The sequence below is a fragment of the Chaetodon trifascialis genome, chromosome 2, assembly GCF_039877785.1.
Source record: "Chaetodon trifascialis isolate fChaTrf1 chromosome 2, fChaTrf1.hap1, whole genome shotgun sequence".
Lineage (NCBI taxonomy): Eukaryota > Metazoa > Chordata > Actinopteri > Chaetodontiformes > Chaetodontidae > Chaetodon > Chaetodon trifascialis.
Window position 1 is genome coordinate 2412179 of NC_092057.1, and position 25823 is coordinate 2438001.

General features: G+C 44.8%; 3 protein-coding genes across 3 annotated transcripts in view; all 3 read right to left on the reverse strand.

The window, feature by feature from the left end:
* Window positions 1-598: 598 nt before the first annotated feature.
* On the reverse strand, window positions 599-8187 carry mief2 (mitochondrial elongation factor 2). The gene is made up of 8 exons (XM_070982930.1): window positions 8009-8187; window positions 5678-5837; window positions 4805-4970; window positions 4572-4669; window positions 3117-3293; window positions 2621-2784; window positions 2245-2397; window positions 599-2015 (listed from the first exon to the last, which is right to left on the reverse strand). The coding sequence occupies exons 2-8, from the start codon at window positions 5813-5815 to the stop codon at window positions 1505-1507; spliced, it is 1407 nt and encodes a 468-aa protein (XP_070839031.1). The 5' UTR covers window positions 5816-5837; window positions 8009-8187; the 3' UTR covers window positions 599-1504.
* A 490-nt stretch (window positions 8188-8677) lies between these two features.
* Window positions 8678-13320, reverse strand: alkbh5 (alkB homolog 5, RNA demethylase). The gene is made up of 4 exons (XM_070985731.1): window positions 11937-13320; window positions 11756-11836; window positions 11536-11658; window positions 8678-10440 (listed from the first exon to the last, which is right to left on the reverse strand). The coding sequence occupies exons 1-4, from the start codon at window positions 12653-12655 to the stop codon at window positions 10281-10283; spliced, it is 1083 nt and encodes a 360-aa protein (XP_070841832.1). The 5' UTR covers window positions 12656-13320; the 3' UTR covers window positions 8678-10280.
* A 619-nt stretch (window positions 13321-13939) lies between these two features.
* The window catches only part of LOC139341238 (unconventional myosin-XV-like), a 38797-nt gene continuing 26913 nt past the window's right edge, over window positions 13940-25823 (reverse strand). Inside the window, exons 50-73 of the mRNA XM_070977649.1 lie at window positions 25055-25170; window positions 24913-24972; window positions 24063-24138; window positions 23840-23955; window positions 23627-23745; window positions 22449-22590; window positions 22061-22172; window positions 21889-21963; window positions 20690-20895; window positions 20462-20580; window positions 20158-20227; window positions 19960-20032; window positions 19628-19701; window positions 19392-19474; window positions 19073-19203; window positions 18878-18972; window positions 18312-18389; window positions 18121-18217; window positions 17207-17367; window positions 16985-17118; window positions 15934-16067; window positions 14914-15047; window positions 14650-14790; window positions 13940-14558 (exon numbers count right to left, since the gene is read on the reverse strand). Of these exons, the coding sequence (XP_070833750.1) occupies window positions 14457-14558; window positions 14650-14790; window positions 14914-15047; window positions 15934-16067; window positions 16985-17118; window positions 17207-17367; window positions 18121-18217; window positions 18312-18389; window positions 18878-18972; window positions 19073-19203; window positions 19392-19474; window positions 19628-19701; window positions 19960-20032; window positions 20158-20227; window positions 20462-20580; window positions 20690-20895; window positions 21889-21963; window positions 22061-22172; window positions 22449-22590; window positions 23627-23745; window positions 23840-23955; window positions 24063-24138; window positions 24913-24972; window positions 25055-25170 (2648 nt within the window). The 3' untranslated portion in view covers window positions 13940-14456. The remainder of the gene's footprint in view (window positions 14559-14649; window positions 14791-14913; window positions 15048-15933; window positions 16068-16984; window positions 17119-17206; window positions 17368-18120; window positions 18218-18311; window positions 18390-18877; window positions 18973-19072; window positions 19204-19391; window positions 19475-19627; window positions 19702-19959; window positions 20033-20157; window positions 20228-20461; window positions 20581-20689; window positions 20896-21888; window positions 21964-22060; window positions 22173-22448; window positions 22591-23626; window positions 23746-23839; window positions 23956-24062; window positions 24139-24912; window positions 24973-25054; window positions 25171-25823) is intronic.

Sequence of the window (25823 nt, forward strand, 5' to 3'; positions counted from 1 at the left end):
ATTTGGAACAGGTTGAGGTCGTTTTAGCCCCAAGACCTCTAATCACTGAACATTGCTTTACCAGATAAAACTGCAGTACTCACAGTGCCAGCTGTCCTGAGGGAAATTTTGAAGGGACCCAGCTACCAGATTGCTCGATTAGCCTTTCGGCCCTATCCCCAGGTTGGACGACTGATTTGAGCCTTAGGACCACTATGGGCCTCCTCTGGCGCTGCAATCAGTAACTCTTTCAGTATACATGTGGGCACATCGGTGTTAAGACATACCTCAAACAACTGCATGCAGAAGTCCTTTTCACATGTTGGCCATCCATCTCTGCTTCTCAGGCTGTCAGCAGATAGTAACTATTGTCAGCTACCATTACACAATTTTGCATGAAACCAGTGTTTAAATATGTTTACAGTTGGTTAAGTTTAAGTTTAGTTTCTGATTTGATAAAGTTGCATAACCCTCCTCAGTTAATGGCAGGGGATGTTCAACACTGCAGCTGTTCATCAGCTGCTTGAAAAAGTTTCCCGTGCATCACCAGCCTGAGACTGATCTTTGCGACAAGTGATTTTACTTAAAGGCAGGAGAGAAAAAACAAGGGACAACTCAGCGAGAATCTAAACAAACCCTTCAATTCTTTATTTGCAGTTTCAACAATCAATTTTCTTTCACTCAGCAAGAAACAAATTAAGAAGTGTCCACAACATTCATACTGTACGTAAAAGCAAGTGCATTAAAATTATTAGGAAACTTAAGCCTTCACTGAAAAGGGTTAGTTTACCAAAATAAGATTGGCAACGGACTGAACACCAAACATGACGAACAAAATACTGCACACTTCCACCCCCAGTATAATAAAATATACATGCTGAGTTAAATAAGTCCAACTCAGACAGACCGAATAGTTTAATAAGTGCACAAAACCTGGTGGAAATCAGCAGGTCATTATTTTTCTGCATAGTTGAAATACAGTGATGGATTTTCAGGAAAATGATGCAGAGCGCACGCCATCAGTTCAAAGACAGAAAGAACGTGTGCACTGAAGCAATAAACCGCACTCGTCTGCTGCTGTGAATGGATGTGGTGAAGCGTACGTGGCCATGCAGACCATCACTGACACCCCGTGAAAACTAACGATCACACACACTCAAACGACTTGGCTGTGTGTGTGTGTGTGTGTGTGTGTGCGTGCATGTGTGTGGGCAGGTCTGATCAGGCACATGCTGAGGCCTCGTTTCAGATATACTCTTCCTCAGCTCCTTTCCTTGGTACGTCTCCTTTCCTTGCACTGATTTATCGAGCTTGATTATCACTTTTTCACCTGAAGTCTCCCTGTAGCTTCTCCTCCTGCAGCGTAGATGTTCGTCCATGGCGTCTGCCAGTTTGTGGAGGAGCTAAACAACGAGGGCAGGCAGTGGGAAGAATATATCTTTGCCTCGAACCAAACATCTTGGATGATAACAGATTACTCCTTAGATCTCAGGTGTGTCAGCGCTTCAGTTGCATGTGCAGACAGTTACATGAGCAGGATTTCAGGCTCTGACACGGCGCAGTACAGCATGAATCCCATCTGATCCACCTGGTCCTCTGACAAGCCGCTGAGCAGATTGACAGCTGGCTTGAAGTAACTGTGCAACGCCCCTTGTTCTAGGTAGCCAATCAGCTCTACAATACACTGCTGGAATCTCGCATCCAGGCTGATCTGGGACCAGTCGCCCTCACTGTCGCTGAGGTGCAGGATGAGATTGGCCAGCGGGGCGGCTTCGAGCGGTCGCAGGGCGGGGTTCAGTCTGCACGCCGCCTTGAGGATTTTAAGCGTCTGTCTGCGGCATCCATCGTCAGCGGCGTCGAGCTCAGCCAGGCGCTGAGTCTCCCACGGGTAGAGAGAGAGGTGCCAGGCGTTGACCCAGGGAGAGGTGAGCTCGGGCTGGGCGGTCAGAACCACGTCCCCCTCCCTCAGCAGAGGCAGCATGGAGATGAAGAGGGGCTGATCACTGATCTGCGGGCCTTCTCGTTCGTTTCCAGGCCTGAAAGAGTACATTAGGAGAGACATCCATTAGAGAGAGCCAAGTTTCGAACATCACACACTTTACATAATCGATGCATCACCAACTGTTAAACAATGGCGTCGTCACTTCTTTCTAAACTACAAATTGCAGCATTTAACAGAGCGGCAGCTGTGGTGCTAACTCGTGAGAACTGAGCGCTTCATTTATAATTAGAATCTCAACACTGAAAACAAGAATAGACACGTACCCAATCTCCAGCCTGAGGTCTGGTCCTCCCAGTACAGGCCTGACGAGACAGTCCATCGTGCTGCTGATGGATGGCCAGTTTATAGTTTCCATGATCGCCTTGCTGAACATGTTCACAACAGCTTCTGACGACAGGTAACCACCAACCAGGTACCTGCAGGACACAAGGACAGACTGGTGTCAGTGAATGGCTCAAGCAAGTTTATTAGTGCTGCTGATGTAAAAGGCTTGCAGAGGGAGAGACGTCATCCTCTACACTCACAGCGTGTTAAACGTACCCATTTGATTCAGCATTGATCTAAAACTGATTAAGCCTTTTTTTTTTTAGAGATTCTCCCCGTCATTTTTATTTTTTATCTTTATCTGGGTGTGTTCACCTGTCCCAGTAGCTGCGTCCTCGAGGAAAATATTCCAGATTGACTCGTCGGACCATCCAGTGCAGCGGGTGTGTGAGCAGTGTTTCCTCTCCTGGGACGAGACGCCACAGAGAGGCCTCCAGCTGCAGAGGCACCAGCAGACATGCGTGGTCTGCACTGACCACCTACACACACACACACACACACACACACACACACACACACACACACACACACACACACACACACACACACACACACACACACACACACACACACACACACACACACACACACACACACACACACACACACACACACACACACACACACACACACACACACACACACACACACACACAAATAAATAAACCCAGGTGGCATTCATCAACATCTGACTGTATGACATTACTGAGGGGTAGAAAAGTTGTGTAGAAGTGTTTTATCAGCAACAAAAACAATACATATTGCGTGTGTGTGTGTGTGTGTGTGTGTGTGCGTGTGTGTGTGTGTGTACCTGCAGGTCATCCAGTAGAGAACCTCCGAGGCTCATTTCTCCCAGGGGCATGTCAGGATGACGGCTGTGCAGAAAGGCCTGGATCTCCATGCAGATGTCCAGAGCTAAAGACTGAGCCCTCTGGACCTCGTGTTCAGCCAGTGCCACCCTGGTGTGATAGTACTGCTGCAGGCGCTCCTAAACATATTGCAGACACATTTCCAATGATGCACAGCACGTGTAGTTTCTGCATTAACTGTTTTATATGAGCAGCAAGAGTATTAAAGCCCAACCCGTGGCAAAGCACGACCCAGGAAGCATCTGAAACTAGACTTCCATGAGGACCATTAGTCCCTCTTCTGTGACATGCAAATGTGCAAGAGCTGCCGCTACATATGTCTGGATAAATTTCACATTTTGAAAAAGACTATAAGCTGCACGGTGTATGTGCACATCTACATTTCCATAGCCACACCTGAGAAAGCATTGTTTACAAGTAGAACTGTAGCGCTTCTCCCATGAAACCACGAGTGTTTGAGCAGCTGCCCCAGAGTATTACTGGTACCCATGATGGTGGATTGTGATAAGGAGTTCTGGTATTTCCACACCTGGCTGTGTTTTCACACTACTGAACTTTACTACCATCTGCTGGATGTTAAGGTGTATGACATTTATTCTACCAAGGCCAAATATATGTCACAATCTTAAAGACTGTGAAAAGTAATTCAAGCATCTGCCCTATGATTCAAATCAGCTCCAAAATTTGATTTTTGAGTTTCAAAAATCAGGTCGAATGCTGCTGACAAACACACGAACAAACAAATCGAAGCAAAAACAGAAACTCCTGGACGGAGGTAACAGTGGACGCTGGTTCTACTGTCAACATTGGGCTAATCCTATTAATGATCTGTTCTTACAGAAACAAAGTAATTTAAATGACAAGAAATACACAAGAAAAAAAACTCGACCCAGTATTCACTGAGACGGCAACATCCAGAGGTGCAGAATAAAAATGTACAATGTGCAGCAATTCAGAAAAGATCTCATTTGCATAAGCTTCCTTTAAATGCAAATTTCGTCGTTTCAAATCCTCTCTTACGTCCACTCATGCGTTTGCTCCACTAACATTTACTGAACAAATGATTTCATGTAGCAAACACAGAACACATCCGCAAACACTGCTGCTTATGTGGATGTTCTGCACATTAACTCAAAGCGGTTTCATGCTTGTTTGACTTCTTTTATACAGTCAGTGCACGAGCACACGCAGTGTTTTGATTGTGAGGGACTCTTGGGGCTCTGCGCAGCCGAACCAGTGCATAACAATGTGTATCCCCTCAGCACTGTGCTTTACAGAACATGTTACACATGCATAAATGAATGAGCCAACACTGAGCAGAGCTCGCACAGCAGCTGCTTGGACTGAAAACATGACCTCTGCCTCCAACAGCTCAGAGGTGAAATGTCAGAGCGTACCTGCAAAGTGAGGACGCACAGCTGGAGCCTCTTGGACGTTGGCTCAGGTTTAGTCTGCACCTCCAGAGAGGACAGCTGAGGTTGCTGGCACAAGTCAGCTGATTGAGAAAGAGATTCAAACAGTTGTCAGGTAATACGGGCTGCAATGATGATGAGAATATGATTTACCTCCTGCATATTTGTGATATTATTGTGTGTGTGAGCGTTTTTGGTTGCTGGGATGTTGTCAATACCTTTCTGCTGTCTGGCTGCCTTGGCAACATGCTTCATCACCACACCCTCTATGCCCTTCTTGATCAGTGTGGGGGAAGCAGACACCAAACTCAGCTCCTCCCAGCTCTCAGCCATCTTCTGCTCCACCTTTTCATCGTCGGCCGCACGGCCCGCACGCTCTATGAGCTAAACACAAACACCCAACGTCACAAACACGGAGCCATGTGTGCACTGCATGAATGCTAATACGCTGCCATAACCTGCAGGTAACAGTGCTGGTGGTAAATGTTTGGAACAGCACCGCGGCTCAGTTCCAGTGCAGAAAGAAAGAGAGAAAAACAAGCAAACAGGCCCCATAAACCATTCACACACACACACACACACACACACACACACACACACACACACACACACACACACACACACACACACACACACACACACACACACACACACACACACACACACACACACACACACACACACACACACACACACACACATGCATGAATGTAAGAAGAAGTACAGAGAATATGTATGACTGCAAAGTTCAGCTCGCCTGCATATCAGGTCAAAAGTACAATGACTGATGTGCCAGTGCAAACACGCCCAGCCTGAGCTCAGTCCACTGCACACAGAGCATTCAGGCCGGTTTACAGGACCTTGTAGCAAAGGCTGCAAGTGTAGGAAATCTGTTTTTTAACTGACTGTCATTGGTTACTTTGGACCTGCAGCGGCTTCCACTGTGGTGGGCTGAGTGGGAGGGGTCGCTGGTTATTTTCTAGCTGCCTGGTTGAAGGAGCACTTGTTATGCAGTGAGTTCACGTTTCAGATTCACAGAGAAGCCACATGTACGACGCACTGGCGTATAACTAACAACCACAGACGCTCACCCGCTTCACCGCCAGTGTAGCGATTCCCAGCACGGCAGCCCCGCCCACTCCAAGAACCAGCCGGGCATTCGACAGCAGGAAGTCAATCACCACGGCAATGCCATCCTCTCCTCGCCTCCGACTGCTGTGGAAGTTCATTGCTTCCTTTTTAGTGGTTAGCCTTGGGAAGAGGGAAGGCAAGAGTTCAAGCGGGCAGAAAAATAAGACAAGACTCAACGATCAGGTGGAGGGAGGAAGAACGGCACTGAACTGCAGCAGCATCTTTCATAGCTTTGGTTTTGCTGTGGGAGCGTCATCATCGAAACAGTGTTGATTCATTAATAAATACAAATTTGCCATCATTCACGACTGCTGACAACTTAAGTTTTGAGAGACTGACCTCTGCTGCAATCTCCCACCGGCCTTAAACACAGCACATCTGCACTCATATTTTAGGCCTTAAACGACCAAGATGAACGTAGTTTTTAAAAACAGGAAGCTCACAGAATAATCAGACGAGCATTCAACATAAAAGAAAAAGAGGCTTGGGAACCATGTTGCTGGTTTGTTTCCATGGCTGCGCCTGTGTCAGAGGAGTTGTTGATTGGCTTCCTTCACAGGTGACTCTCGCCACAGGAGGAAGATCACAGGTGTAATTAATAACATTAACAACGGCTCTTTTTATTGTAGTGGCTCATTAAGCAGTTCCAGAGAGCCAAATGGATTTAAGCTATGTAGGAATTAGATGACTTACTAATCCTGGGAATCAGTCTATGAATTGTAAAATTCTTTATGGCCCTTTGTCACTGAGGGGAGAAAGAGGATCAAAGGACAACTGAGTGAGGGACACAGGATAGAGGGGGAAGGTTAAGGTGCGATTCACTGTACCTGAGGAGTTTATGGTATAGTATGAACCCTGGGAAACAGGATGAGTGAACTTCCCCAAATGGTCATTGTTTTTGAAGGAAAGATTTATCATTACCAGATGTCTGTGACAACCATTTGTTGTCAAGTATAAAAGACATTGTGGAGATCTGCAGAGAACACTCTGCATGAGTCTTCCCTCCATGCTGCATGTATTAAAGAGACCTGATTCATCACACCAAGTCTGTAATTCTTCAGAGAATTAGCAACTCTCAACAAGTAACACGGAGAATTTCCCTTACAGCTACCAATAATGTTATTAATTACACCTGATTTCCCCTGTGTGACATGTCAAAATGTCCTCTGTGAGTGGACACATGTTACTATGATATACAGTCTATACAAAACTGAGGGTGTGCACGCTTGACAATTTCAACCAAGTGTGTCTCCTTGCCAAAGGCGCAGGAGGCCAAGAATGGAGACAAGCTCTATTTATAGACCAAATACATGCCTGAGTCATGCCGGTCGAATATGTGACAACCTTCCTGGTCAAGTTACAGCCCAACATGTCTGCTGCACGTTCAGCACTGAGGCGACACGTTCAACATGAGAACACAATGCAGACACCCGGCTTCTCCGTGTGATGTCACTTCACCATCAGGCCAAGCAAAGGACTCCTGATGCTGACAGACATTACCCAACACTGGCTGAGCTGATTACTGCTGCAAACAAACGGTGCACCTGACAAACACAAGGACCACTCAGTCATAATATGATTAACCAATGTGCTGCTGCACCACACCGCCACCTCCAAAATTATGTTTCTGAGCAATTTTAGCATAAAAAATACTTATTATTTTAGTAATACAGTGACAAACGTATAGTATTAGCAGCATCATACATCTTTCAGGTTGCTGCTGTTAACTGAAGGGACCAGCATCCTCTGTACGTGGGACAGTGACGCAGTAATGGTATGAATAAAAGTACTTTGTTTGTAGTGTTTTCTTTTGTTTGTGGGACGCTGCAGCCAAAGGTGGCAGCACTGCAACAACTACGACTTATTGCATAATGACACCGCAGAAAAAGAGCACTGACTTCTCCAACAAAGTGACTTTTAAAACTTGTCTTGCACAATAATTACATGTCATCCTTCTGGATGTACTGCTGACATGTTCATCTTAACACATAACTATTCCCTATAACTCACCCGCTGACTATTTCTCCAGTGTACGAATGTGACGCCAGAGATTAGCAACATGATCATAACACGACAAATGCTAATCCTACTCGCCTTCATCACCAATCAATCGACTCGTGTTTGTTATTTTAATGTTGTCAGAATGAAGACCAGCAGCAAACGGCTGCCAAACACAGCTGGACGCAAACGTCAGTTCATACAGCTAGCTTGCCCGGTTGGTTAGCTTAGTTAGCTAGGTTAGCAGTCGGTGACGGCTAACCTCTCCCCTCCACTAACGATGATATACTCACCACTCAGTGCGGAGAGAAATATAACAGACTGGCTCCAAACCATCAGCGTTTGATAAAATACATATTTCGAAGCTCTTCAATAACAAAACGTAAAATTACTGTCTATCGTTGACGGACATAGACTAATTATAGCTCAACCAACTAGCTAACAGCTGTTTGCCTCTTCTTCTTCTCCTTTTAAATTGTAGTTGGTAATCAATGTGAAGGTTCAATAGCGCCCCCAGGAGAAACTCCGGACCACCTACTGAGTACATATGAACGAAGAAAGTAATCTCCGCACAAGGGTTATTTAGTAACTGTTTTAGTGCTTTTGATCCCATCACATGGTCTTCATCAGCAGACAGAATGTAAGCAGACTTTTGGACAAACTCAAAGAGCTTTTCCAAAGTCACGACTGAACTCCGAACCTCCATCTCAGAAACTCTTTTCCAAACATGACAGCATCAGTTTTTTCCTTTCTTCAAGTTATTATGATAGTGCCACAGCTAAAGCCAAATCTATATCAAGACTTGACCAAATAAAAATGTCCTAAAGGAAAGTGAACATGAAGCTATCCTCCTTCCCCTGTCCTTATTTTGTTATTAGTTTGTAGTGTTTTTTTGATTTTGCTCCCTTGATGGAGTCTATGTTGCCATTGATTGCGCAACTGGAAATATTTAAAGGCAGATACATTTTACGTCTTTTCTTTATTGAATTATAAATAACTTTCTTGAAATATCAAGGATGCATCATTTACAAACTAAATACAAATTAAGGAATTGTTAGAACACAGAAAAGTAATTGCAAAGGTCTAAACTTTAATCTCGACTGAAAATCTTCACTTAACTGATGTGATCCTAGAAACTTAAATTAACATTAATCAGTAACGCAGCAGTCCCAGTGCTAGAAACTGTTAGATTTCAGGATGGCAGCCCGTCTCCACTAACCCGTCCCTCCTTCTAAATGCCTAATAATGTTAGTAAGCACTGCTCCGGGCAGCAGGAGACTCTCCAGCTTGTTGCTCTCTGGCCTGGTGCTTGAACACTTGGCTGAGGGACAACCTGACTTTAATGAATGGCAGACCAACTCTGTGGAGACAATTCCAGCTTTATTTCTTTCAGCCTGCACCTTTGTCGCCAGAAATGTGACCAACCCATGAAACCACCGTGTGTGCCACCACTGCGTCCACAAAGTTAGTGTCCCATTCTCTGAAGGACTCCAGTATTTGCTTCCTGTTTAACTTCAGGTTGAAGGGCTTCAGAAAACCATGAAGACAACTCAGCCTGTTTTTAGAAAGCCATTTCTGAACCAAGGTTATTTTTGCTCATGTGTAACTCCAGACTAACCTAGCAGTCAGCTAATAAGTAGCGCTGCCAAATATGGCTGACTGGGAGCAAGCAATCTGTGCTTACACAGCAAACCGCAAGGACAAATACATCTGGAAATGTACTTCTTGCCTGAATGTTTAGACACCAGTTAAACAACACGTAATAGGGTTGGTTTTGCTCAAATTCAGCTCTGACTAACCCACATACCACCCACTTTAAATGAGGAAAAATTAGATTTAATCCAGAACATAACAGCATGGCCCGTCACCACATAAGGTAAAGCAACTTCAGACTGAAACAGGAGTGTAAAACAAGGCCTGAGTTCTTCATCACTCCATAAAGCTTCAGTTCGGTTGATGCACAGTATTGTGATCTCCACCACGATGAGCCACACAGCTGAATGAAATCATGACACAGACAGCACGGCTGCACATCTGCCAGTTGTTTCAACTTAAACTGCAACAGGGAGGCTGAAGTGAACAAACAGCAAAGGTCTGGCATGGCACAGCACAGGATCAGAAACGTCGGTGCGAAAAAAACAAAGATTTCTTTCTGCATAAAAGTTCCCCAAATCAAAGACTATACAAATGTATTATACATTTTAACAAGTTAGATTACAGCTCAGGTTTTCTTTTGTACAAGTCCATACATACATCTTTCTTGTAGCTCTTGCAGTCTGTACATCTTGGTTACAAAAAATACATGCCATTTTGAAGTATCTATGGACACAGAAACAAGAATCGGACAGTTAGCATCAAAGCCCAACTGCAGTAACTAAGTCAAGGTCTGCCAGAAACAAATGTACACTCAAACTCATCCAGACTCAAATCAAATGCAGACTATGATTTTTGTGCTCCTTGTGCCTAAAAGTGGAGCAAGAAAATGGCGACTGATCAAAGAAAGTTACAATACTGAAGTACATAAAAGAGCGGGTACATGTGTGTGTGTGAGAGACAGGGACGAGCTCAGTGGCGTCTCATTTTGACTTTGCGTCCTGAACTCTCCCGGTGTTTGTCAGAGTCTTGGCCACGCTTCCAGTAGTTCTCTGAGCTGATGCTGTGACGACGGTGACGGGACACTGACGGATGTCTGTTCTCCTCTTTGTCCATCTCTAGAACTCTCGGCCTGGAGGGGGGGAAACATCGAGGTGCCGGGTCAGATTTGGATCATCGTTTTTCACTTCCTAACTGACTGTAACGTTGCTTCATTATTGCGATTTACATGACACCTGCTCAAGAGGAACAGCTCAGCTACTGTATCCCCTTTGCACAAGTGCGTCTTCAACCCTTTTCAGACATGCAATAAGTAGCATCACTGGCTACATCCAGCTGTTAAATTGTTCTGCCACACACATCTGAAACTGTTTTGCCTTTGATGTCTTAATGACAACAGTGAGTGTGAGCTCCGGCTTCTCGCAATGACTCCTGATAAATCACCGAGTGAATTGTGCTGCCTGTTTTATGAAGTCCAGCAGTGGACAGGCATTGAGGAGCAGGATATTAAGTTGGGACTCTTGTTAAATTCCTATTAGCTCATATGCTGTATTCAAAAAGATTCGCTGGACAGACATTTATTCATCCATGCAGTACAAATGAGAACTGACAATAAGCAAAGTGTTCTGGTCAGATTATAATAAAGGCTGCTTTTAAAATGATCTGATGTGAGCAGAGCAATTTCCTCAATAACTTAAGACGGGCTTTTCCACAATGTTTCATAGTCTATTTTGTTAAATGATGGTGTGCATATGAGGTGATGATTGAAATAAATCCATTATAGGGCAGATAGAGACACACCAGTCAGTCTGAACACGGCTGAATACCCAAGTGGATCCAAGTCAGCTCAACTTCATCATCATCATCTCATGAGGCGTGTGTTTTTGAGGTGAGAGAGTGGGCTGTGAATTCCACAAGAAAAGCTGAGATGTATTGGTAGCCTTTTGATCACGACTGCCTGTTAAGCGGCTGTGCATCATATTGATGGCAGTGTGGGTGCGTGTTATGTCTCTATTTCCAGGTTTCCCTGAAGGATAATAAGGGTAAAATTACACCTTGTAAAAATGTAAAAAATTCCTCTGACGTTAGTGAACTGGCTCTTTATATCAGGCATCAACTACTCTCAGGCCTGTTTTTCAGATTTACGCCAGCCCGGCAGGTTCTCCACAGGTCTGTTTCGACTGGACCCATGAAGACCTGCACTGTGTCTGTAAGCGTGGAGTTATACCTGTGAGCAGCATCTGGGTCTGCTTTGCGATGAGAGCGTTTGGCTTTCAGAGGAGCGGGTCTCTCTGCAGGAGAAGACCTTAAAGGGCTGTCGGAGTCGAGTCGAGGAGCATCAGGTCTGGTCCTGGCAAACAGAGGAGGGTGCATGAGAGGAAACACGGGGATCAGAGCAACAGTTTGTGCATGATAATTACTTTTTAAATGATAGCATGTTGACTCACTTTCTGAGGATGATAACAGCACGCCGCTCCTTTATGTCTTGGGGTCTGATGCAGTGGGTGATGTCATCAGCAGCGTAACCACTGAGAAAGAAAAATGCTTTCAGTGACAACTTCAGCCCTGGGCAGCCACACAAAGGCAGCAGTTCAATCAGTGCATGACAGCAAACACAGCCATAATCACCTGAGTACTGTGACACTTCCTCTCCTCACAGGCAGGACAAACACAGGCTCCGACACCCGGATGGGCTTGAACTGGAAGCGGCAGCCGAAGCAGAGCGCGCTGTCGCTGAAGAAGGACACTGAGACAATGGGCCGCGCAAAGATGTGCAGAGGATCTACATGCGACACAATGCAGCCACCCGGCTGGTAATCATTGATGACTGCGCTGTTGACAAAGCCTTCCGGGATCACTCCACCGGACACCAGGCGCTTGATCACCAGCTCGTGCACCCAGCTCGGGATCTCATCCACTTCTCCTTTACGGTACAGCCTCTCCTGGCCCGGTCCACGCTTCTCCAGCTGGGATCCATACGTGTACCCCTCCCCGAAGAAGTACTTGTTGCGGAGCGGTGCCCTGTCCACGGTATGCTCACGGTAGAGTCCAGCCTCTCCTTGGGCAACCACGTCGTCGATCTTCTCCTCGATGAGGGCGCATTCCTCCGGGGTGAAGATTCTCTTCTGCAGGATGCTGCTCCTCACCCGGCGGGCCTCCTGCTCCCGGAGCTCCGCGCTGTCATCGCTGTGCTCGTATTCATCGTCGTCGGACTCTCGGAACTTGCGTTTTCTACCTTTTCCGCTGCCATTACTCGTCCCGTCCACGTATTTACTTTTTTCCTCCTCTCTGTGCGGAGTCATGGATTTCAGCTTCTCCCTCAGGTCAGAGTATCCGCTGGCTGCCATGTCAGCCAAAACAGTACGACTGGTGTAGTGCGACGTGAGCTCCTAGCAAACAGATAGCTTTAATCAGCGCTGCATTTCAGCACTATTTAACTGCCTGTGGTTAAGTTGAACGGAGCAGATGTCAAAAGCAGTCTCTGACGATGGACAGCGCTAGCTTACGGGACTGACCGCTCACTCTCACTCACAGCGGTGTCCAGCGGACACAGGCAGCTAACATTAGCTAAGTTGCTGGGCCGCTCCGTCTGTGCATCGAAACGGCAGTCTGGTTTAAAACTTGGCTCTCTGTAGATGATTTTTCTGGGCGCTTACAAACAAGCGGAGCTGCGATAAACGCTGCGTCGACGTTACAACACGTTAGCCAGCGGAGAGGCTAACGATAGCTAGCCGAGGTGCATTGCTAGTCGGCTAAGCTAGCCTGGCTTGGTCTGTCCGTTGCCGCCTGGAAATACCGACAACCCACGCAGCGACATTTCACATGTCGCCGCTAAATTCCAAATCTTGGTGCTCCGGAGAAGTTCTGCTCAGGTTTTAACTCAGGCGTCCAGGAAAAACATTGTTATATCCGCACAATGCCTGACCACGGTCAGTTTACACCATCGCAACGCGTCTTCAAGAGAAAGGCTGAAAATAAACTCGTGTAACCTGCTCGAGGTCCGCGCATGCTCAGTCGTCACCTGCCAGTTTGGGGAGGGACGATCACGTGGGCTGAACGGAAGACACATAAATCCATTTTGGGAGCTTTGAGGGGGCACTTAAGACCACTTCTAATTTTGGCCCACTGACCCCTCATTTACTTCCAGAAAGTTCAATCTGTTCTTTTAAAGGTCTCTGATTTGTCTTCATTATATTGTTATTGATTTTATAATAATAGCAACTATAATAAATATTAAAAAATATAGTTGCATAGAAGTAACTCATGTCAATATTATTTACACTGTTTTCTGTCCATAACAACCCAGTAACTGCTGTACTGTGTTTTTTCATATCTGTACACATAATGTACTACATATCACTATTCACATTTAGATGTGACAGGACAGAAAAAAAAACAAATTAGTTTCTTTTTGAGCAAATAATCGATTTTATAGATCAAGTGATTAGTTGTTAAATGAAAAAGTGATCAAAAATGAAAACAGTTACTCGCAGGCCTGCCTGGGACACTGTTCAGTAAAATAAATATTTTAGGGGCTTTGTTCATTTTAATTTTGATGCTGACACATCAAAACATTTAATTGTGCTGTTTTATACTGATGCATCTTCATATCAAATACTTGTTTTTTTTTTACCGTTGTTTAATCATTTCAATCACTTTATTTTGATAAAATATTCTTTACAAAACAAGAAAGTTGATGCATTATCATTGATTGAATAACTGTTTACATGAACAACAAGTTTTACAGGAAACGGTATCAATAAAAAAATAAAAAACATGTTACATATCAGTTATAAAATGACGCTTCCTCAGGGTTCATGAACAGATTCTGTACAGATAAAACGTCTTTCATGTTTAATCAGTTAAAGCTACTGTAGTGAGTGCAATTCTGAAGGTGTTGACCTGAAAGAAACGTGACCTAATGTGAGCTAATTTCACTGTTTCCCAGATGCATTTTGTTCAGTTAATGTAGTAAAATCATCAAGTAAAAGTGAGACTGACTTCAGGGTACAATCATGCATTCACACATCATATTAATGTGTGTGCGTGACACACAAAAAACACCTGAAGGCAAGAAGAGGTAGGCTATTTATGAGGGTTTTGTGTAATGTAAGGGCGTGTGTGCGTACAATGGAGCCTGAGCGTGTGTTATAACATGGTGATTTCGCTGGGTGGCAGGGTGAGTCTCTTCTCCCGCACAGACATCATGTTTTCCACCTGCATGGCGATGACTCGACACAACTCCAGGCCCTGCGGACAAAGAGACGGCAGCGTGACGACTCCGCTGACAACGAACACGTGTGGCCTCTGAACAGCGTCCTTCTCCCTGTTTGCGTCATACCTGCTCCAGCTGCAGCTGAACGACCCGCTGTGTGTTCACGTCCCCCAGAGTGAGGTCTACGTATGGGTAACTCGTTCCAGCAGTGGGCCTCTGGGTGCGGCTGGACTGCACCTCCACCAGGGGGACCGCTGCCATCAGCTCCTGCGTCACAGAGCGCAAACCTTACTGAACCTACTCCACTCTGCTTCTGGGCTCATGTTTCAGTCACGATGAGATGAATCATATGAGCGCCTGATGACACTGAATGTGCGTGTGCTGCCTTACATGTGTATTTTTGTGCAGGAAGTGGAGACCGTGTTGACTGACAGCAACAATACAGGGGGCGTAGAAGGTGGTGGAGCTGCTGCTGTGGATGTAGAAGAACGAGGAGCCGAACATGGGGAACGCACTGACCAGCCCTGCAGGCACAAACACATGAAATTTAACAAGAGCGAGCACAGATGGTCACGTTTTTTATTCTTCGAGGAGGCACCAGGAGTGGAGCTGGACAATCTGGCTTTATGAAAGGAGCACCTCACAGATTGTATACAGTACGTCATGATCAGTTTAGTCATCATTAGGAGTCCTAGGAGGTTTGCAGGTTTTAAATATAAAACCTGCATTAAAAACTGGGGGCACAGGGTCTAAATGAACACACGGACCAGTTGCATAATGGGAAATGTAGGAGGTGTGACCGACACCAGAGACTAAAGGTCAAGAAATCTTGGCTTCTGCTGCTTCAGGTTTGGCCGTTCTGTGTTTAATCTGCCTCTTAACATTATGGCAGAGCATCAAAGAAACTGGATCTCCTCTTTAAGACACAAACACATTCTGACAATATCCTTTAAAAAGTGCAAATTTACACATTTTCAGCAGATTTCTTGTTGTTAATAGACCACATCTAAATACATGAGGACCATGTAATGTGCTGGAGAGCTCCAGAGCAAGTAAATCAGTGGACTTAGAGGTGATTTTTTTCTCAACTTCATAATATCACATCTTATATGGGAACGTGGACAAAAGGACGTGCAGCTTGTGTTGCTTTGGACAGACGGACTTCTTTTGTTAAAGGGAACAACAAGAACTTCGGCGACGACCTCGTGAAGAACGAGTTTTAGGAAATCACACATCAGAATGATTTAGAAATTACACACCGCTGTTTCTTTCTGTCTTCTGTCTTGAATTTATCAACATGCACATTCTTTATCTGATCTAATTATCTACCACAGGCCAAAAACTGTCCAGTTGGCCAGTATCACAGTTTTTCCCTGCAGTGCCTCCCTGTAGCGTGAATGTGGATCTCACCCAGAAACTGAGCTCTGGCCTGGTGTGGGTTCAGGCTCTGCACTTGCTGCATGTGCTGCGTCACCATGGTAACCCACTGCTGGGGTGGCTGCTTTTTGAACAGAGGTGTGGCGATGTACTCCGATAATTCATGTCTGGAGGAGAGAGGACGAGAAACGGAGATAAACACGAGCCTGCCTCAGTGATTCCTCAGAATGACTTTCCTCAGCGAGCTCCGGTCTGCCGTCGGCTCCGTGTGGGCAGAGGAGACGCTGATAACACCAGTAAGAGTTTTTACAGCTGAGAAAAACGAAGGGTCACGCACTCTAAACACAGAAACTATTGACAGAACTGCTTTCTGGTCTCTTCAGCAAAGAGTTTCTTCCAGTGCAGTTGTTGAGCATCAGTGAATAAATGGAAAATCCAGAAGAGCATCCACTGTAGCTTCAGTGCTGCTGTGCATTAACTCTACATGTTGTCTGTTTTAAATATATATATAAAAACATACACATTAATAATAAAATAAACAACATTTAACAAAAGCACAGGCCCATAAAGTCTCTGATGTTTCAGGGGTGACAGGTGTTAATACAGAAGCAGTAAAGGTCAAATGCATCCTGAAATAAGTATGAATGTTTACTTAGCAAACAAAGAACAGCTTTAAATGTTATTATCAGACTCTGGAGACCAAAGGGAGCCAAAAGAAGACAGAGAGAGGAGTGTTGGCTGTATTAAAGCGTGACGGGCTGAGTGGCTCTGCTGTGTAAATTAAAATATTCGAGGGAACGGATGAAGTTTGGTGGGTGATGTTTGAATATATGTGTGTATATATACATGTGTGTGTGTGTGTGTGTGTGTGTGTGTGTGTGTGTGTGTGTGTGTGTGTGCTTCACATATTTGAAGCAGCCTGTTTTTCTTGTTTCATGGAAATGCTCTCTGTGCTTCTCTGTATTAAGGACAGTTTTTCTTTACTTATTCACTTTATATATTATCATTTGACCAGTGAAACCAGAGGCTGTTTTTCTTTGAGAACAAAGAGCGTCTCGACCCTTTGGACGGACTGTTTTCTCACATGCTGGGGATGAAGATGACGTCTTTGGCTCGGTGCTGCAGCGCTGCCAGTTTGGAGATCTGGTGGAACTGCTGGTCGCTTACTTTTCCATGTGGGAGGACGTTTAGCAGGCCTTTACGGTAGTCTGGCAGGATCTAAATATGCACACAAACACAGTTACGCGTTCTCGTGCTGTACGTAGGTCACACACGCTGAGTGTGCGTGGAGCGTCACCTGTCGTACCTGGTTGTAGTGCATAGCGACACAGAGCTCGTTGTCAAACTTGAGGGGCTGAGTCCAGATGACTCGTCTGAACCAGAAGCTGTAGTTGGTGTCGACTAACTCGGCCTCTGTTGCAACATCCAGGATGTACTCGTGCTTGTTCAGCGGACGCACATTCTGACCTGCACGCACACACACACACGCAGAACAATGCAAAACTGCAAAACACCCACTACAATACTTAATATTTTCTATTATGAAGGACTCTTCATCCAATACGCAGTATCAGTATCTGACCTCCAAAAATCCAATACAAATGACACAAATACCCCGAAACATGAGTCCTGTGTGAGTACTTCAAGGGACAAAATCAGCGTTGGAGCTTTCAGCTTTGAAAACTTGAAAAGAATAAAGTTGTACAAACAATAAGCACCAAAAACAAAAGCTCCCTCTAGATTTTATCAGAAAAATCAAGGCGAACAAGCAACTTCCTGTCATGTCACGTTATGACTACGTATTTATGAACTTATGGGATGTAACTGTTTGACAAGTGGAGCATCATTTTGTTATGTAAATACATCCATATATGTTGTAGATACACTGTGCAAATGACAGGCTCATGAACATCTCTGTAGATAAAAAAGAGGAATAATGCATGCTGGGTCGTTCCTGGCAGACACTCAGTGTTGTCATAGTATCGGAAATGAAAAAGCGATATCGAGCCATCTCTCATTATTTCGCCCTGACAGCCGTATCAGACTCACGAACATGAGTGACTTTCTCCCACAGCTAGAAACCAGAGAGCGGTCTGATACGTGATCTGTGAGCGGATCTGCTCCGCTGACGACGACAGGAAGATTGACTTCATGCGCTAATACATCATTTAACGTGTGTTTGAGTGTGAGAGATAAAGAAACAGACGTCTGTGAGCACACCTCTATTGGTGACTAAAAATATGGCGTATTCCTCCATGGCCTCCAGTCTGTGCAAACCCATCTCATAACACAGCTCCTCAATCACCTCCAGGGCAACCTGAAACACACACACACACACACACACACACACACACATATAAGCATATAGATCACAGCTGTCTCCTCGTAGACATCAGAGGTGATGAACTTACAGAGCACGTTTTGATTTTCACGTGACGTTCAATGCCTCCAGGAAAGAGAAACAGCTGACGCTTTGAACTACGTCCCGCCTGAGGAAGAACAAGCACACACTACAGTGAACGTGCTGGTCTATGGCTGATCTTTGTAGTGCTGGAGAGTAACTGAGTACAAATATTTAAGTACAGCTCTGATGTCCTTCGCTGCTTTCCACACAAAATACATTATTAGTTTAGAAAAGATGATTCATTGTTAGAGATTTAAGTACACAAAAATATAAACTACTTAGAGGATAAGCATGGTGATGACTTACAGTTTTCTTATGGTCAACCAACAAAGTGTTTATCTCTCATTATCATTCCCTCTTTCTCCACCTGTCTGTCTCAGCCTCAAGACGTTTGTCTATACTTTCATTTTTAAGCTGTTTCCTAAAACTGATTTGTCATTTTTGTCAAACAGGGGATATTTTATACGATACTATTTCAGGCTGACGTGCTCATATTCACTGTAATGAAGCCAGTGCCTCAATGCGCCTAAACACTTCTTCCACCCCTGCAGGTAAATAAAACGAGGCACTGACCATTATAGCCTTCAGCTCCATGCTGTTGGGTGAAACAATGCGACCCCCATGCTGGAAGGTCTTCTTCAGGTTCTGCTCACACGCCTTAGCAATGCCTGTTTAAAGAAACCATGAAATGCTGGTGGCTTTGGTAAAGTGTACAGCAGATTTACACGGGGGGTGTGTGTGTGTGTGTGTGTGTGTGTGTGTTTTTACCCTGATACTGCGCCCCGGCGCTGCGAGAGGCCTGCTGCAGGTATTTCAGCAGGAAGGGCTTGAGGACCTCAGAGCAGCGGTGGAAAGCAGTCAGGATGTACAGCAGCCTCCAGCCACGCTGGCAACTATCTCTGTACAACACAAGAGTGTACACACACACACACACACACACACACACACACACACACACACACACACACACACACACACACACACACACACACACACACTCAGGATTACAAGTGCGGGGAAGAAAGAGGAGTGTAGTGTGTGTTGGTTTGTGGTGTGTACGTTTGTTAATGTGTTGAAGCAGACTTACGGTTTGGAGCTGGTGTTAGCTGTAAGCTGTTTTAGGAGTTGGCAGTAAGCTTCATCCCTCATCAAGGTGAACTCTCCTATGAGCTGAGGGGAGGACACACACACACACACACACACACACACACACACACACACACACACACACACACACACACACACACACACACACACACACACACACAGATTAGTAAACTGTCACACCAAACGGTAGCCTAAGAAAAAAAACTGTGTATTTACCTTTAGAAACATGCTGACCACTTCGTGCTCTGTCGACCCTCTTGATGGAGAATCACCCATGAAACGCATCACCGCTGTGCAAATTACACACACACACACACACACACACACACACACACACACACACACACACACACACACACACACACACAGGTCAATAATATTTAAATCTTGAATATCAGATTTTGAGGAGAAATCTGGCACTTGAGCAGTTAAAATCTGAGACGAGAACGTATCGTTTTAATGGAGGATGAATCGGGGCTCAGGTGTAATGAGAGTAATGTAATAAGATGATGTAATTAGAGCACAGACGAGTGAAGGTGAGAGCTTACACAGGAAGAGATCAGCTGCCACTCTGTTCATGGCTGGATCCGTAAACTCTATCAGAGATTCAGTCAGAGGAGTCTGCAAAGGCCAAAATCATCCCAGAAAAGTACAAGACAAACAATTCAACACGTTCAAAAGCCAAACAGAAACATGAGAAGATAAGAGCGCTCAGATGTGTTGAGTTATCGCTGGAGGAAAGGCACCTTGGAGAACTTGATCATGTCGGCGGGCTCTCTGGAGTCTCTGTTCTTGCTTTTGCTCTTCAGGGAGTCTCTGAGATGAAATATTCAGCTCATTTACTTAAGTAAAAGTAGCAATACCACACTAAAAATACTCCATTACAGGTAAAAGTACTGTATTCAAAACTGAATTCAATAAAACAATAAAATGCATTTAAACATACTCATAGTGCAGATTGGTGTCTGTCAGTGTTTTACTTTTATTAAAGGAAACAATACTTTAAATGTTGCAGTGATTTTCTCTGAACGTGCACATTTCTTTGTTTACCCTTTCCCTTTGCTTCCCTGTCTGAAGAACTTCTTGGCGAACTCCAGCATGTCATATTTACTGTCCAGCAGCGCCCTCTCATCCAGATCTCCATCCGGAAAGCCGTCAAGGGAAACGCGCTGAAAATCAAAGATGGACAGTGAAAAACAATGTGACACACTTTGACAGACAGAAAAAGAAAACACTGCATGTAGGTGTGTGCGTGTGTGTGTGTGTGTGTGCACGCACCTCGATTGTTTGATCTATCTCATGTGCAGCCATGGTGGATGCCACGGCGACAGCGACGGCTGATGACACGGCGAACTGTCCCGCTCCTCCTCGAGGCTCTGACTTGCGGTCCAGCGGCAGCGACAGGAAGTCAGGAGCGGCGATCGGACGGACGCACTCGGCCGGGAACGCACCAGAGCGGCTGAACACAGCACCAAACTTCCAGCCTGGCACACATGCGAGGGGGATTACAGCGTCCAGTCAGACAAAAGCAAACACACCTGAGTTCTGTGTGGCTTTGACGGGCCTCACCTCTGCTCTAAGGCCTGATCCCTATCGGCCTTTCCTCTCACGGCAGGTCAGCTTTTCATTGAAACGAGTCGGATCTTATCTGCACGCTTTTCTCTCTCATTTACAAGACGTAACTCTCCCCCGCAGCTATGCTGATAACCTGGCCCTTAATACCGCCTCTGGTCTAATTAGAGATACTATGCACATATTTCTGGCCTGCAGGGTTTCCCTAACGTTGAGCCAAACCACAGGGACCTTTGTCCTAACCTTCACCCAATCATGTAGAGCTGCAACATTAATTAATTAGTGAAAAAATTCTCTTATTCCAGCTTCTTAAATGTGATTTTTTTCTTGTTCTTTACTCCTCTGTGTCAGTAAGAAGAATATTTTTTAGCTATAAACAAAGCAAGAAATTTGAAGACGTCATCTCGGGCTGTGGGAAAGTAGGCGGTGAGTCCCTGAAAACCTGAGCACGGTGTGTGTGTTATGTGAGGTGCATTCAATGACAGCTGCTCAGAGGTGAGTTAAAAGAAAAATAAACACGTCAGTAAATTGCTGAAGTGTGTGTGGAAGCACGCACTGAATCTGTGGAATGACGTGACCTCTCATCTGTTGTGTCCTCAAGAAATAACATGAATCAATATTTTTCAAATTGCATCGCCGTCTTCCATCTGAAAAATAATTTTCTGATGCCATGTTGTATTTAAAGAGTGCTGTGGGCTCTGTCCACATCACGGTACCTATCTCTCTATCACCTCCAGGATACACAGACACAGTGAGGTTAGCAAATCGCTCAAAGCTTCCAGTTTGAATTGACCTTCTTCATTTTTGGGCCTCGGCCATGACGCTAACATCTGGTTACCACATGCAAAAAGGTGCTTTATAGATTTAGTTTCAGATTGAAATGAAGGGATTCAATCAACACCCACCAAAGTCAGGAGTGTCTCTTTTCAGCTCCTCCAAAAACACCACCTTCTTCCTCACCACACAGCCGTAGTTGTGACCTGGAGGTCAAACACACAAACACACACACACACGCTTGGATCATAGCCTCATTCATAAGGTAAGAGGACTTCCACTAAACGTGCCGCAGCGTCTCACCCTTCTCCAGCCCGTCCATGACCTGCAGCCTGATGATGTCACCTTTGTGAAAGCTGAGCATCGCGCGGTCGTCCGTCACAAAGTTTCGCTCTGCAATCACATAATCTGAGTCCTGCAAGGAAGAATGAAATAACTTTCTTTCACACTGTTTGTATGTGTAGTATTTGGACTGAAGTTTACTCTCAACTTGACTCATCTGATGCTGCTTCAGTTATTAAGCAGCCATAAAACTGATGAAATGCTACGTTCAGTGTGTGCAGATGAAAGGCGTAAGAGGAAGAGCCATAAGTAAAATATCACCTCATCAGCTACAGTACAGAGATGACTACTGTCCCTTTGTGTGTGTGTGTGTGTGCGTGTGTGCGTGTGTGCGTGCGCGTGTCTGTACCTTCTTGATCTCATTGATGAAGGTGTCGATGAGATGTTTGACTTGCTGTGCCTTGGCTGAGAACAGGATCAGTTTCTCATTGGTGAGATTGAACTCCAGCATGTTCTCAGAGGGGACGGTCACAAACAGGATGTCTGCATAGCTGGAAAAACACAGAGCACACAGAGAATGACTCTGCAGAGTGACACGTACTGTCAACAGTACAAATACAATACAAAATCTGAGAATACAAGTACAAATACGAGCGACATGCTAAACATACAAGCCCCATTCCACAGAAGTTGGCACGCTGTAAAACATAAATAAAATAATGCGATAACTTGTAAATCCTTTTTGACGTGAACTCAACTGAAAACAGCACAAAGACAATATATTTAATGTTTCTCCTCATCAGCCTCATTGATCTTTGTAAATATCTGCTTATTGTGAATCTGATGCAGCAACATGTTTCACAGACTGAAGATGTGGAAACGCTCCAGAAACACCTGTTTGGATCGTTCCACAGGTAAACAGGCTGATTGGAAACAGGTGAGAGGATCACGAGTGGGTATGAAAGGAGCGTCCTGGGAAGGCTCAGTCGTTCATAGAGCGAGTTCACCACTTTGTGAGCACATGATTGGATAAATACTACATGAGCTCATGAACTTTTAAGCTGTAAACACGTTTTTTTTTTTTTTTGGCATTCTGTTTTTATTTATGTTTTACACAGCAAACCAACTTTTCTGGGTTGTCCTACATTTCTGATGTAACAAATTGTCATGAAAGCAAATAATATAATAATTGACACTAAATTCCTTTAATGGTGATGATTGGTTTGTAAAGACGTCACAGTAACGTGTGGTTTGACCATAACAGCAGGACTGTTGTCCAGACGGGGATTTTTTGACTGCCTATGTTTTGATCTACAGAACAAATCGGCTGATATTATAAACAGAAACGCACATCTTGAAATAGAGCTTATTAGCCCTAAAAATGCGGTTCTGGTCAGGAAACAAAACAAATCAATCTCCTCCAGAATAATCCAAAAAATGAGGAGAGGAAAGCAAAGACAATCAAACACAATTAGGTTCATCTGTCTGCGATTTAAAACTCACCCGACAGCGACTTCGAATCACAAAATACACACACGTGGAACTCCAAGCAAAGTAAAAGACATCCTGGAAAAGAGCAGCACATACGTGTAGGGCCGCAGGACTCTGAAGTAGTCTGGAGCTGCAGCGCTGCTTTTGACGGTCTTCAACAGCTTAATACCGCTGTGGGACACTGACAACACCTGCACACCTGTTCCTACGCTGCCCTACACACACACACACACATAGAAAGACTGAGGTTTAAGAAAAATAAAAATAGCAGACAGTGATGAATATCTTCTGAGGATTGAGCGTCCTCACCGATGCAGGGAACAGACGGGAGAAGTAGATTTCCCACGTTTCTCTGGCTGCCGTGACGACGGTCTTCTTCACGTGCTCCTCCACTGGATCCATGTTCTGTTCAACCCCATGTTTGGCTGTCATTCACACAAACAGGCACAGGATCTCATGAATGTCAAAGGGACGTGTTTGCATTAGAGCACACGGTCTAAAAAAGTGTCTGCAGGAAGAACAGACAGACTACCGAAAAGAGCCTTCATTCTCTGCCTTTCATCCCGGGTGATGCGAACGCACGCCTCTGACAGAGTGTCGTTCACGATCTGCAGGAGAGCAGAGAGAGGAGAGCTGCTGTTAGAAATCATTTTGTTTGATCCGTCCGTGATTTTTCTGTTGTCGGGAAAAATACAACTAGTGAGAGGTAAAAAAAGGTGAATGAGTTTCATTTTTATTATTTCTGTTAAATTAATTATTTCATTTAAAAAAACGACTGCGTGGATATTAAACACAGTGCATTAATCTGCTGACATTTTATCCATCCATCCTTTCATCCTGCATTACTTCAACTATCTCTGAAGTCACTCGTTCCCAATCTGTGGGTCTCGACCACCACTAGGTGTTGCCAAAGCGTCACGGGGGCTCGGGAGGTTTCAAAGGGCGCGAGAAAACTTTTGAAAGAATTTCCAGCAGACCTATATGTCAGCATTTCGTTCACTGCTGTGAAGACAGCTAAATCAAATTGTTGTTTTTAAAGTTTTGATTGTCAGACCTGAAGACAGGACAGATTCACAGAGCCGTCACTCTGTGCTCAGCAGCCTCGTCCTGCTGCGGAAAAGTTAAAACAGCAAAAACAACCAAAGGAAAAAAGCTAAAAGCACAAAGGGCAACCGTCACGGAGGAGGAAACACTCAATCTGTCAAAAAGAGCCCGATGGAGCGTGTATGACTGTCACACACTGTAGACCTAAAAAATACCTCTGATGCCATATTCACAGGAAATAATCGGATTAAAATTCGCTGGTTTGACACAAACATCCTGTACTTCCTGCATTCAGTTTGGGTTAATTGAACATCTTGGTTGGGAGCCACTGACTTTACCTGTTTGAAAATGAGGTCCAGCACCAGAGGATTGTTGAAGCTGTCTCTGGGATAAAACACCTGTAAAAGAAGTAAAAACACTCACAGTAGAGTAGAATACACACTTTCTCACAGTGTGTGTGAGCGTTGTGTGTGTGCGCACCTCCTTCCTCAGGTACAGTCTCCAGGGCACGTTGGTGTAGGTGTAGTGCTCTTCATTGGTGCTCTGATGAAGCTGCGTCTGGATGGTCTCCTTCTCCACAGGAAGCTCTCGAGAAACTGCACCAGGCGGGTCACATGACGTTTTGGTTTCACCTTTATTTAATTTTTTCTTAATAAAACTGCGTTCACTGAGCACGTTAACGAGCGACTGCTGCCGTGCTCTTTCACAGCTTTGCTCCACTGTTACTCCAAAGAGAGGAAGCATGTTTTATTGCTCTAATTGGTTGTAATCTTGTTTCCAGAAATGCCTTGAGGTCAAGTGCCCAAAAGATGACAGGACAGATGTGCTTTCACACGGCACGTCGCCACCTACCTGCTGTGTGCGTTTAACCCTTATCTATCCAGGACATCGTCTGGAACACGCTAATTGTTGGTAAAGACGTTGATATTTTTGTCAGTGGTGATTTGATCTGAGTGAGTAAACGAGCTGAACCGTCACTCTCAGTTCTCTCTCTGCTCGACAGAAAGCCACTCAGTCAGTGCAGTTTTTGGTTAAAATAGAAACCTGCAGTGTTGGCAAACCCTGAGCTAGCGGACGCTCAGCCGTAGGTGCACTGGATCTGCAATACCGAAGCAGCCAGAGATACACAGATTGTGGTAGTTTTCATGATAATGATTTGGCAGACAGACTATTTTAGAGTTTTGTGAGATTAATGTCACTAAAATCCAGTAAGTGCACACGACACAGCATCGCCCTTTCACAGAAACAC